At 46.7% G+C, this 14,610-nt stretch overlaps 1 protein-coding gene across 7 annotated transcripts in view; it reads right to left on the bottom strand.

The window, feature by feature from the left end:
* The window catches only part of Wipf1 (WAS/WASL interacting protein family member 1), a 114,062-nt gene that overhangs the window by 3,784 nt on the left and 95,668 nt on the right, over positions 1–14,610 (bottom strand). For all 7 annotated transcript variants that reach the window (XM_052723595.1, XM_052723596.1, XM_052723594.1 and 4 more), the window contains 4 exons: positions 9,056–9,238; positions 5,852–6,589; positions 4,022–4,234; positions 3,047–3,160 (listed from right to left, as the gene is read on the bottom strand). In XM_052723595.1, coding sequence (XP_052579555.1) covers positions 3,047–3,160; positions 4,022–4,234; positions 5,852–6,589; positions 9,056–9,238 — 1,248 coding nt within the window. The remainder of the gene's footprint in view (positions 1–3,046; positions 3,161–4,021; positions 4,235–5,851; positions 6,590–9,055; positions 9,239–14,610) is intronic.

Raw genomic sequence — 14,610 nt, forward strand, 5'->3', positions numbered from 1 at the left:
GTTTGTTCTCATTGTTAAGTTACAGGAATTCGTATAAATTCTGCTTATTAATCTCTTATCAGAGATGATTACCAAATATTTTCTGTGTTTTCCTTTCACTCTATTACTGCGTGCTTTTTAAAGCCATGAAAGACCACTTGTGGGTTATGATTGCACTGGGACCAGGTTTAAAATCCACTCACATTTAAAAGTGTCCATTCATCTGCCATGCATCTTGGAGGATCTAACAGGTATGAGGCAGGAAGCTAGGTGCTCAGATGCTGTGGGCAGGCCTACCAGAGGCACATGTCATTCATGCTAGATGCTCAGATGCTGTGGGCAGGCCTACCAGAGGCACGTGTCATTCATGCTAGATGCTCAGATGCTGTGGGCAGGTCTACCAGAGGCACGTGTCATTCATGCATGTTCTAAACTTAGAGTGTTGGTTGCACTGATCGGTTCCTCAGCATCCATCCTGCAGGGAATCTATGGACTCAGGGACTTCTGGGACAGAGCAAGGGTCTGAGTAAGGAAAACACGGCAGTCCAGTCTTGCCTCTCCCTTTCACCATTCCAACTAATGCTTTTTTAAAAAAGATTTATTTATTATGTATGCAGTGTTCTGCCTGCATGTCTGCCTGCACGCCAGAAGAGGGCACCAGATCTCATTTTTAGATGGTTGTGAGCCACCATGTGGTTGCTGGGAATTGAACTCAGGACCTCTGGCAGAGCAGCCAGTGCGCTTAACCTCTGAGCCATCTCTCCAGCCCCCTAAATCTTTTCTTGAGATGTCATCTGCACAAAGACTTATCTGGATGTAAGTCCGCCATGCCACCTGACTGTCACCTAACATACCACACGTGGCCAGTGAGCTAAGAGGTAGCCTTGAACAAGGCTGCAATGAGGCACCATTCAAAGTGTACCCCCTTCCCCTGCCTTTGTCTGAGAGGCTGAGGCAGATAGAGGAGCAGAATAAAACATGTCCTGTGGTAGAACTTTATTTTCATTAGATGATTTGCTATTAAAATTTGCCGGGCGGTGGTGGCGCACGCCTTTAATCCCAGCACTCGGGAGGCAGAGGCAGGAGGATCTCTCTGAGTTCGAGGCCAGCCTGGTCTACAAAGTGAGTTCCAGGAAAGGCGCAAAACTACAGAGAGAAACCCTGTCTCGAAAAACCAAAAAAAAAAAAAAAAAAAAAAAAAAAAATTTGTTTTAAGTACATTCCATTAATATTGAAAGCAAATCTTTAAAATTGGGGGTGGCAGTGAAAAATTACCAATTTAAAAACTATTTTAGACACCTACTGTCTTTCGGGGTCTATGTCACTCAAGAACTCTGTAATAGGGAGCAGGCCATTGTTCTGGTCCTCAAGTCACTCACTGGAGTCAAAAGGAGAGGAGGATGGGGAAGGGGTATGTTTCGCTATAACATCGAAATCTAGAGGGCATGGGAAGGCGGTTCTGCTATTGATTTCACAACATGAGTGATATTTAAATTCTGTTAAGAATGCTTATGATAAATAAGGGAAGTATTTGGAGTTTAAACAACTCCTTCAGTGAATTCATTCTAGTTCCCTTGACAGATAGACATGCCCTACAGATGAACACACACGGGCACACACACACTCATTCACAAAATAACCAAAGGCACATCTGTTTCACGTGAATGCTTATTTTCATCTAAAACTTCAGCCACCAACATGAGCGTTTCCTTATAGTTGTAACTTTGGGCACGCTTTGCCTACAAATGCAGAATTCCAACTAAATGAAATTTCTAGGATTAGAGGTTTTCTTTCAAGTAACAATATTTTACTTCTGGCATTTGCTCTTGGAAAATTCCCTACAATATTTCCTAACTCTTTGAAGTCAGAGGCACAAACCAAATATTTGATTTGTTTCATTTAACTCAAAGCATACAGAATAAAAACTGCTGTTATGGTAACCAAGGTATGTAACCCAAGGCACAATTCCGTGGCCCTGGCTCTTCTTTGGACCCTGCCATTTTTTTGTAAGTTCCTCCTAAAATCAGTGACTTTGTCTCCAATTAGCCTTAATTTCCACTGATCTTCAGCTGCTCAAAGGCCGGGAATTCACGGACCAATAGCTGTGTGAGATCTGTGTGCTGAGAGAGACTGAGAGGCTCTGGATGTTTATGAGATACTCTGCTGGGGAGCGCGGACCTGGCTATGGGTGCTGTGTCTGATTTGAGGGATCTGGTTCTGAGGCTTTGGCCTCCACAAGCTCGAACCTCCTCAGTGCTACTTTTGCATATTTCGTGTTAATTTTTCCTTTGTCCTGTGTAGGTACTGCTGTGAAATTCCAGCGTGTCTGTTCACCTTGTGTTCACATTTCTCCTTCCACCGGGGAGGAAGGATGTGCTTCATTACGGCAGGCAGTGCAGACATTAGCAAGCAATGGGAAACGATCCAAATGTGCAACCCTGGCCAAATCCTCCACGCAGACTTAATGGGCGCCCGTGGACTAAAACCATGTGATAATACAGGGGTGTGTTTACTCAGCAGTGCGATGCAAAAACCGACCACCGAAAATGGTCTACTGTCGTTTCCACTGTGTAAAAAGTCAGAACGAGATGGATAGCAACGGGAAGAGGATCTGGTAAAAAGAAAGTATCTGCTCTGTGAGATTATAGATCTAGTCAACATTTTCAGACACCATAACCACAAAACTGGGGTCACAATACATTTGAAAGATCAAGGCAGTGCTTTGTTTTAATTTATATGACATTTCGCCAGTCTCAAGCTAGAAGGAATAGAATTAGATGGATTGACCTTTGCTGTCCTAGGAAGGTCAAAATGGGGGAGATTACCCAAAGAAGCCAAGTAAGAGAACTTAACACTGATACGTCAGCAGTGTTCTGAGCTAGTAATGTCACCTTCAGAGGGTCCTTTCCTACTCTGGGTGTATTTGAGAGGCTACCAGTGGGCAGACAGCTCCAGGCGGGGCTTTCTGTTCCACTCCAGGCAAGAGGCCTGGTATTCCTGTGCAACTCAGGGGGAGCCCAGGCTTTCACAGTGCCAGCCTGCACAACGCCCCCTCGGAGGTACTTACTCCGGCTTTCATTTCTGGCCAGTTTGCTGGGATACGTCTTGGTTGTTGGCACATACGGTTCTGGAGGTGGCAAATCGGAAACCGGATGGAAGTAGAATCTGCTTTCCCACTCATCTGGAGGAGAAACAAACAACCTCAGCACAAGAAATCTGCTGGGAAGACTTGGGGAAGAACGGCAAAGAGACAGACCACTCAGAAACCAGCTCAGGTTTCGTGGCTGGAAGCGCACAGAGAAGCTGACAGTGTGACCCGTGTGCCCGGCTCCCTCACTGATCCTGGCCTGCACAGCAAAGCAAAATGATTGGAACTGGAGTGATATCGACTCCAGCAGGTCTCTCTCTCAGGAGATGGAGGCTAAGATACAGGGCACTTTTCTTCCCATCGCTGGGCCCAGGAATAACTGGTACATTTAAAATTTTTTCATCTTATTTTTATTTTATGTGTATGGGTGTTTTGGCTGCATGTATGTCTATGTATCATGTATGTATGTACCCAGTGCCTGTGAAGGCCAGGGGGGCATTGGATCTGATCACCTGGAACTGGAGTTACACATGGTTGTGAGTCACCCCGTGGTCTCTAGAAATCAAAGCCAGGTCCTCTGGAAGAACAGCTGAGCCTAACACGGCAGAAGGAAGCAACTTATTAACTGTGGGCCACTGTTCCTTATAGCCAACTGTGTAGAGACGCAGGTCATCAGACGGTAATTTACAAACACGAAAGAACCATGACAAAATCTCTGGTGAATTACATTGGAACTGATGAGTTAGCCACACTGAAACGCAAATGAGAACAAATGAGAAAAAAACGAGCTCTCTTTTTGGAAGAGAAAGGCTATCGCCACAGGACTAGTGAGCCTCACTACGTTAGTTAGTTAGTTAGTTAGTTAGTTAGTTAGAACTAAATGTCAGTTTGGTGCAGTATGGATAACAATGACAGAACCAGAAAAAGCACTTCAAATAAGCAAACGTCACACACCTTCACAGGATGAGTCTTGGAAGCCATTTCGAACTGATGTTGATGGCGGGGGAGGGGGCGGCGCCCCGGCACCCGGCCTGTCTGGAGGAAGAGGAGGCCTTGGCCCGCTCCTGGGGCTGTCTACTCCACTCCTGGATGGCAGCTGAGGGGTGGCAGGCAGGGCCCGGGGTGCGCTTCCGTTTCTGCTAATCGGAGGAGGTGGAGGGAGGGGGCCTGGAGCAAGAGACAAGACATTCAGTGACGCGTTGCCTTATATCCACATGGCCACCGTGGTCATCATCACTGTGCAAGGTGGAGCGCCTGCTGAATACACACCCTTTAACTAGGGAAAATGAGAACTGGTGGAGCCCTTCTGGTCACGGATATCAAGAGGAAGCGGACATACATCCATGTGGATATGTGGCTTAAGTGTATACAATGGCAGCTAACCTGCTGTGTGGCTTCAAGTTACCACTGAGGCTGGAGACCAAACAGTGGAACTGAAAACAGATAATCTATTTATATTGACAACCATGGCATTTAAAAAAGCACTTTATCCTTTAAAGTTATTGAACTAATTATTATGACACCATAAAAAGAAATTTTTAAAAGGGGTAAAATAGTTATAAAATTAGTTTAGGTCTTTAGAAGAACTAAGTTTTTTAAATAAAAAAAATAAACTATTTGTGTGTATGTATATGTGCCATGGCACGCATAAGGAGGTCGGAGAGCAACCTTGGAGAGTCTTCCCTGTCACCTGCACCTGGATTCCAGGGATCAAACTCGGGCCACAAGGCTTGAGTCACAAACATTCTAACCTGGCTGAGCCCATTATCTTGCTGGCCCCAGCACTAAGTTTTTAGATGTGTAGTATATTATGGCAGATCACACAAGCACATTCCATGAGACACAGGATCTGTGTCCAGGAGAAAGTGGCACCAGGAAACCAAACATGGTCATCTGGAGAACTGTGGGAGTCACTTCTAGATTATTCCTCTTGGGGGGTAGGGGTGGGAGGGCAGAGGGGTGCTGCTGATCCACAGACAGTAGGTGGTGGGTCCTGCCCCGGAGTGTGCTGCTAGCAGGTGTGGGGCTTGGGTCCTTATAGCTGTCACCTCTCTCAACAGTGTGGCCAAGGAGCAGTAAGTAAAAAAGTGAATTAAAAGTACTACAGACAATCCAGCACTCTGGAGGCCGAGGGAGATGGATCTCTGTGAGTCTAAGGCTAGACTAGTCTACAGAATGAGTTCCAGGCTTGCCAGGGATATAAAATAAAGACATATATTACCTACTCATTTGAAATAATTTTTTCAAAAATGTAACATATGAGCCACGAGTCTCTTCCTGAACCTGGGGCTCCCGTCTCTGGCCGCCCTCTGCGCTGGGGCTATAGGCTTTTGCGGGGACATTTGTTACTAATGGTCGGAAGTGCTCTTAACCTCTGAACATGCTACCTCTCCGGCTCGCCTAAACTGCGTTTTTAAACATTTGTCTTGAATGGGCAGAGAAGTGCACTCAAAGTCTGGCTTGGAGAGAAGGAGAAGTAGGAAGAGTGAGATGGGAACTTACTCCCAACCAAGACAGCCCAGCTTCCGGTTAGCAGAGCAGGGCAGGGTGGAATATGAAAGCTCCCGCCGTTTCACTATCCACTGCGGACTTGCTGGTCGGCCAGTCTGCTCACCTACTAGGCACAGACCACCTGGCCCCTTCCTCGAGGTTTGCCATGTCTCCACCCTGGCAGCCTACCAACTGTGCAGCTTCCAAGGCTTTACTTGCTCTTGACTTAAAGTGTGGCTTGAGATACTGGAGGGAGAGGGTTTCAGGGACATGATGCTGGCAGTCTTGCCATACCTGATCTGCCTGGCGGATCCCTCACTGGAGGAGGGGGCCTCTCGTTGGGTGGGGGAGGGAGAGGCCCGGAGCGTCCAGGTGAAGGCAAAGGAGGTGCAGAGGAGGTGAGGGACAGGTTCCGCTGTGGCAGCCTTGGGATCTCATCGTTGGAAGTCGGCGGCAGGGGAGGAGGGCCCGGGCGGCTGGGCGGTGGCGGAGGAGGTGGTGCCTGGGACCCGGACCCAGGCCGTGGGGTGGAAGGCACTGGAGGTTTGCTGTTCTGTGAGGGAGGAGATGGGACGGCGTCTCTGTGGATGGAGGGCCTGTTGCCCACCGGGGGAGGTGGTGGAGGGGGCTTGTCATCCAAGGCTCGGCTGGGGGTGGGGGGCAGAGGGGGCCTGGAGAATGGAGAGGAGGAGCTCGAGGGGTTCTGACGCACAGAGCCTGCTCCAAAAGCAGCACCTCGGTTTCCGGGAAAGGGGGGCCTGGGGGCCCCCAGCCCTGCCGGGGACCCCCGGTTGTGCAGACTCGACTGAATGGGTCTCGGCGTATTTGGTACCGGAGGGGGAAGGCTATCGGGTTTTGAGCCCACGTCAGGCCTGGGGGGAGGCATTCGGTTCCTGGGTGGCTCTGGGGGACCACTCCTGTGTCCTGGTGAGGGTGCGGGGAACCGCCCCGGGCCACTGGGGGGCGAAAAGGGCTTGGCAGATGTGGCTCTTCCTCCGGGTGGCAAAATCGGTGGTCGGCTTCCTCCAGAATCTAAAGAACAAGAGAAAACAGACACGGGCTCGAAAAGCGAGTGACCCCAAGTAAACCAGAGGGCAAGGGTGGGTGCTGGCCCTTTCCCACCGAGCTACGCTAATCTACTAGCTTTCTAACACTATTTGATATGTTTGTGTGGGTCTCCTGGAGGCAGAGACATACAGCTCTGTTTATCTTCCAAGTACAGGTTTTACAGCCAGACTTTCAAAAGAATGCACTAAAGCGTCCGTGGTGAGAGTTCCGGAGAGGTCTCTGACTGCACAGAAGGCGTGCACAGTCTGTGGAGATTTGTGCTAAGAGCTGTCGTGGCCCTCCACTGCCCTCTGTATTCGCCTGGTCCTCTCATTTCTCGGATTTGAAACAATTTAGTCAGTCATCTTAGGTGAGTGAATGCGGTTACTCCAGAGTAAGTCTCTGTGTGGGAGGGTTTACCTAGTCCCCTTGAGAAAAAAAAAATGCTCAAGAAGTGTGTGTGTAGGGGTGGGACTTCGTGCATTAAAAAAAAAAAACTAGGAAGGAAAAATTGAAACCAGTAAGAACTTCATTTGCAAAGAAGTAGGCAACACCCCCACCCCTCCACACACACTTGGATGTAACAATTCTGTAAGGCCTTTGTTCAGCCAGTGTAGTAGATATTCAGCCAAACTAAATGATTAAGGAAGAACTAAGGGGAAAGGAGAAAGGAAATCTAAACAGCCCCTCGCAAGTCTAAAACCCAAAGTAATTCTTTTTTCATTTTTTTTTAAAGATTCACTTATGTTTATATTATGATTCTGAGTGTTTTGCCCGAATGTTACATATGTGCGTCACATGTTTACAGCGCCCTTGGATCCTTTGGAGCTGGCCTTGTCATGCCATGAAGGTGCTGGGAATCGAACCCAGGTCCTCTGCAAGAGCAGCCAATGCTCTTAAGCCCTGAGCCATCTCTCCCTCAAGTAATTCCTGAAAAAATGGTTACCACTGAAACATCTTTCACTTCAACTGTGAATTAAATAATGCACAAATATTTACTGTACACCCATTTTTCTAGATGTTAGAAACAGCTGGATAAGCAAAACACAAAAGTTCTCTCCTGTATTTTATATTCTTATGGGGAGACAAATGATAAGCTGGTAGAGAGGTTTTTTCTAACAGATATTAGCACTAAAGAGAAGCCAAATCAAGAGAGGTCAGATCTGATGGGGGCTGGAGACTGCCTCTGGGGATAGGCTTGGGAGCTGAGGCTAACAGGAAGTGGCCAGCTTGGGGAAGATGAGGCAGAGTGTACTTGAGGTAATGAGGGCCTGTGGGCACAAAGGCCCTGATGACATGGACAGAAGCCTGGGTGCCACAGCCCGGCAGGATTGAGTCCACAGGAAATGGAGCCCCACTGGCCAGGCTACTAAGAGCCTTGTAGGCCAGAAAGAGTTAGATTTTTATCCCCCACACAAGAAGCACTTGGATAGGTTTATTCAGAGGAGTAACATGAACCTGAGATAATCTTTAATTGTGATTTTAGCCTTGTAAAGCTGTCTTTATCTGGACTAGGTGATATAACCTGTGTCACCAGCTTATGCTGTGTCTTCCAAACTCACCTGGGAGCTGTAGTCAGCACCTATCTTAAAACAGCGCCACGTCTGCCGGCACTGACTTCTGCGTCTTCATTTTACTTCCTTTTCTTTGATTTCTTGACCGTTGCTAAAGCACCAAATTCATGCATCTGGCAGCTGCCTAACATCCCTTTGTGTGTTTTAGGGAAATGATTTTATATTTGAATACAAGACTGGCAAGAGAGGCCCCTTAGCCAGCCACCCCTGAGGACCAGTGACTTCGACTTCCGGTGAACGCAAGAGGTCCGGACTGTCGCATGAGCTCACCTTCAAGCTGAGTGTGCAAGGCTCTTTGAAACCTAAGTGAATTCTGCGATGGGCTTGTGTCCCATCCTCAAGCTGTATCATCACGGTCATGCCAATACTGCAGTGTCTGAGGTTCAAAATATGACTCTCCAGGACTTCAGACAAGGGATGTCCTATCGGTACTCAGAACACTGGCTTGTGATACCAAATGTCTGCCACGCAAAGCGCCTGCTGCTCTTTATTGAGGTCTGTAGCTATATTTTCTAGGACATTCTCCGTGGTGTATCTGAAAATGACTTACGTGTGTCTTCTGACATAGAAAGCTACACTCCCAGGATACTGGGCAGAGTCTGGGGGAGGCAGGTCCCATCCCCCACTTCCCCTTTTCCATTCTTCCGGCTCCAGCTTACCCTTTAGAAAAGCATGGAGGATGGGCTACCCCGAGGATCCTGTCCAAATATTTCATAACTCTACAGGACTGCCTGGTCCTGTAGGGTCCCTCATAAAACAGGGTGACATCTTAAACAATGTAAATTTTTTAAAGGGCAGAGCCTCAGGCAGGTCCACCAAGCCTCCAAACTGCCAAAGTGTCTCTTGTTCTGAACATCAGAGAAAGAATTGCAGATACCGTTATCCCTGTTGGCGGTGGACCTCAGCTTCGGCATTCCGGCCTGGAATAGTCCTCCCAATCCGGGGGGTCCACCCCCTCCAAAATTTCCACTGCTGCCACCGCCACCTCCTCCACCACCACCGCCACCTCCGCCGCCTCCACTGTAGCCACCACCACCACTGGCACTGGCTCCTTTTGGTTCTGCAGAAGGAAGAAAATACACATGAGAAAACACAGGGGTAATTAGCAGTCCTAGCCCCAGGAAAGCCGTAACCCAGTGATGAAAGAGCAGGCAGGCACTGGGCGTCCACGGGATGATGATTTCTTCACTCAATCGAGGGATTTTAAGGGGTTGCCTTACGGGCAGAACAGAAAGGGTTTGGGTCCAGTGGTCGAAGAAACAGTAAAAGGTAGTGGTGTGTCTCTATGATCCCCTCATTGGACTGGTGGTCATATTAGTATCTATTTGCTTTATGTCCTAACATTTAGCAAGTAAAATAATCTTCAAAGAGACTCTTAAGGGAAGAGGAGGAGAGATTAAGCAAGAGAAAACACATGGTAATACTGTGTAATCTTGGGCTTGGGAGACAGAGCCAAGTGAATCTTGACTTCTAGGCCAAGCTGGTTTATGGCATGAAGACCAGGCTAGCTAGCCTCGGCGCATGCCTTTAATCCCAGCACTCGGGAGGCAGAGGCAGGCAGATCTCTGTGAGTTCAAGGCCAGCCTGGGCTACAGAGCGAGATCCAGGACAGGCACCAAAACTACACAGAGAAACCCTGTCTCAAAAAACCAAAACAAACAAACAAGCAAAACCAGGAGAAATAACTAAACAAATAAAGAGAAAAACAAAATAGCTAATATTCCCTTGAAATGTCCATTACTGAGATGTACTTTTGTCAGCATTTTTTTCATCTTTATGTTTTTCTTAAAAATTATCAACTCTGGGCCAGTGGCTCTATGGGTAATGGCCATGGCACCCAAGTCTGACAATCTGAGTTCAATCCCCGAGACCCACATGGTGAAATGGCCTGAGTTTGATCCACCCGTGTCAAGACGGAAGGGCACTCTATAGAGCTGTCCTCTGACTTCCACAAGAGTGCCATGCAGCCTGCCTGCCTGCACACACACCCCACAGCCACACACACACACATGTACACACTCCACAGTCACACATACACACATGCACACACACCCCACAGCCACACACACACACATGCACACACTCCACAGTCACACATACACACATGCACACACACCCCACAGCCACACACACATGCACACACTCCACAGTCACACATACACACATGCACACACACCCCACAGCCACACACACATGCACACACTCCACAGTCACACATACACACATGCACACACACCCCACAGCCACACACACACACATGCACACACTCCACAGTCACACATACACACATGCACACACACCCCACAGCCACACACACACACACATGCACACACTCTACAGTCACACATACACACATGCACACACACCCCACAGCCACACACACACATGCACACACTCCACAGTCACACATACACACATGCACACACACCCCACAGCCACACACACACACGCACACACTCCAGTCGCACACACATGCACACACCCCACAGCCACACACACACATGGACACACTCCACAGTCACACATACACACATGCACACACACCCCACAGCCACACACACACATGCACACACTCCACAGTCACACATACACACATGCACACACACCCCACAGCCACACACACATGCACACACTCCACAGTTACACATACACACATGCACACACCCCCCACAGCCACACACACATGCACATACTCCACAGTCACACATACACACATGCACACACACCCCACAGCCACACACACATGCACACACTCCACAGTCACACATACACACATGCACACACACCCCACAGCCACACACACACATGCACACACTCCAGTCACACACATACACACATGCACACACACTCCACAGTCTCACACATATACCCCCACAGCCACAGACACACACTCCAGTCACACACACACACACACACACACACACACACACACACACATCCTCCACAGTCAAACACATACATACATGCACACAACCTCACATCCACAGCCACATACACACAGGCACACACACACAACCTCACACAAAAACACGTTTAGAAAAGTGAAAAATAAGCAAAAGATTGCACTGTATTTTAGAACATGAATGTATTATTTGTTTAACTACCTACTTAACTGATGGCCTTTTAGGTTGATTTAAATATTTTGTTTTAACAAATATAAGCTTCAACAATTTAAAATTCTTTGTAAACTGGTAAGATTTTGTTTTATTTTGCATGTATTTGCAAAAATGATGGAAGATTTTTCGGAGACGAACAGGAGGAAGAGGGGGAGAAGAGGCGGCCTCCACCTGTCCGGCTTCTGTGTAATTCCTACTACCCCACACTTACAACCCTACCCTGCAGAAGATTAGAGCCCTGCCAGTTACATTTGTCCAAAGAAACACAAACTGTCGCACTCCGCTGGAGGAGGTCGATGCTCACTCCCACATCAATGTCTGCACGTGTGGCACTCTGGTTTTTCCCTTGAACCGATGACATCATATAATTAATTAATGAGTTAAATAAGAAATGCTGGCATACTCATTTTATGTCTCTGGGGGACATAGTTTTTTTAAAAATTCATCTTTTTAGTAACTTATGTACATACGTGTGTGTTTAAGGCTAAACACCGATGAAAAGCCCTGTTTCCCCACCCGCACCTGGTCCTGGAGAGGTACCACACAGCTGAGATCTACACATTAACTGGCAGTAACCCACACGTAGGTAATATTTACATTTTACATCTGGAAACAAAGCAAAAGCTGGAGAAGTACCACACGGCTGAGATCTACACATTAACTGGCAGTAACCCACACGTAGGTAATATTTACATTTTACATCTGGAAACAAAGCAAAATTTGCTATTTATGTCTTTTAGATTCGGGGTGTGTGTGATTTGCAGTTGTGTGAGTATGAGTGTGTGTGTGTGTGTGTGTGTGTGTGTGTGTGTGTGTGTGTGTGTGTGTGTGTGTGTGTTGAGACAGAGTCTCACTGGGTAGCCCTGGCTGGCCTGGAACTCCCTGTGTTAGCCAGGCTGGCCTTGATCTCACAGATCCACCACCTCTGCCTCTGGAGTGGTGGGTCAAGGTGTGCACCGTCACGCTGTGCTAAAGGTTTGACATTTTTATGATATGGACTACACATGCATTTTCTCAGGGTTCCTCCAAGGACACTGTGTGTGTGTGTGTGTGTGTGTGTGTGTGTACTTTAAACTTTTGAAAAAGGCATTTTCTTATTATATTTCGTACTTAGTGATTATTAGCACCAAGACATTTCATTTGGTTTAGCTACTTTGCTGTATATTTTAAGTTAAAAATTTCAAAAAAATTGATGACCTTTTATTTTCTAGTAGGCATGCAGTCTTCACATAAAAATGGTTTTCTCCTCTCTAAGAAGAGTGACCCTTCTTTCTGTTTTATGTAAATAATTACATTGATGGCTGAACCTCCTAAACACTGTGGATTATCAATGTTGCTATGGTAACCATGTTCTGATTTTAATGAGACCACTCCTGTTCTGAAGCTAAATATTAACTATTAGATTACCAGAGGGTTTTTTGTTTGTTTGGTTGGTTGGTTGGTTTTTGTTTTTAAAATATTTACTGTTAAGAAGGATTCTTCAATATTAGGCTTAAAGACTTATAATATGGAATCTTATCCAATACCTATTGAACATTTACTAAGTTGATTAAATGGTTCTTATTATTTGATATGAAGAATAGATTTTAAATCTAGTACTGAAAAATGGGATTATCTTTGGTCTTGGTGAATTACTCTTCCTAGTTTTTTTTGCTTAGTGTTTTCTTATTCATGATAAGCGGTGCATGTCAGCATTTTATTTCTGGGACTCCTGTGCTGACAGTTGGTTTGGGTGGCTGTCCTGTGCTTGATAGGGCGTCTACAGCACCTCTGACCTCTCCCCACTCAGCCTCCCATCCCTACCCAGGTAGAGATGGCTAAGGATGTCCTCCAAGGTTACCAGTAACTAACTCAGTGGTGGAGCACTCCTAATGCTCCTGGCCATGGCGTCCGTCCCCACGACAAAATGAAAACGAGAAAAAAGAAAGAAAACATTCACAAGAATGTCTGGAGACATCGATCGCCACAGATCCTCCGGAAGCAGGATTACCTCCTGATGGAAACCACGAGCCTGCAGACCTTCTGTGTGCACAGCTTTCCCTTCATTTTGTAGCAGCTCGACAACAGTTTCATGACACCTACCAGAGAGCTTTCTGTGGCTTCCTGCTTGGGAATGACTTACATAGCATTTGTTTCTGGAAATTTGAAACCCAGAACTTACTAATAAAAACCATTTGATTCTACAGTTTTTCAGAGACAAAATAATCTTAGAAAGTTTTCATTGTTTACGCAGGCTTCCTGAGTAAAGTTTGGCAAATTAATGATTTCTTAGGAAATTAATTTTTTCAAGATTTTTTTAAAGATTTATTTATTATGTATACAGTGTTCTGTTTGCATGTATCCCTGCAGGCCAGAAGAGGGAGCCGGATCTCATTACAGATGGTTGTGAGCCACCATGTGGGTGCTGGGAATTGAACTCAGGACCTCTGGAAGAACAGCCATTGTTCTTAACCTCTAAGCCATCTCTCCAGCCCCTCTTCAAGCTTTAAAAGGAGCTGAGCATCATGAAACACACCTGTAATCCCATCACTCACAAAGGAAGTATCTGAAGGTATTTCAGCAAGCAACTTCATTATTCAATCCTTAATTTCAGAAAAATCTGTTTCAGATCTCTTTATTGACTTGCTGAGCTTTCACTGTATTTATCAATGTGTTTTTCTAAATTCGTCATGAGCCCCCCATCTTTCCTAGGTGTACAGCTCTCTGCTGAAGACAGAATCTGATAATGAACCGACAGGACTACTTTACCCAGCAGGCTCAACCCAACTACACCAGCAATTTCCAGAGTGTTTGCTTGCTTTAGAATGAAGTTTAAAATTTTACTCATTTTAGCTGCCAATAACATAACAGTGTCCTTGTCATTCAGATATTATTCATCATTGAATAATACATCTCACAACACCACACATACACACAGGACACACTGACACGGTATTGTAAATCGAAAGTATGCTGTACTGTAAGACCTATCCATCAGGCTTGTCTATCTGGAGCTCCACCCATCATTCATATAGGGAAGTGCTAGGGTCTAGGTATCATTTATGTGTATCGCTCAAGGCTCACATGTGCGAAACCTAGTCCTCAGTGTGTTCATGAGAGAGGAAGTGTGACCAGTAGGGAATAGGGGCTGGTGGGACATAATTAGGCCATTTGTGCACGGGGGTGGGTGGGTGAGGGGTGGGTGGGTGAGGGGGGTGGAGGGGTGGTGGGATGGGGTGGAGGGGGAGTGGCATGGGGTTGGGGTAGGGGGGGTACTTGTTATTGCCCTCAGAAGGAACTAATGTGGTTTCATAGGACTCCGGAAATTCTGAAAGGG

This window comes from Peromyscus californicus, unplaced genomic scaffold (assembly GCF_007827085.1).
Source record: "Peromyscus californicus insignis strain IS unplaced genomic scaffold, ASM782708v3 Scaffold_7__1_contigs__length_154581171, whole genome shotgun sequence".
Classification (NCBI taxonomy): Eukaryota; Metazoa; Chordata; class Mammalia; order Rodentia; family Cricetidae; genus Peromyscus; species Peromyscus californicus.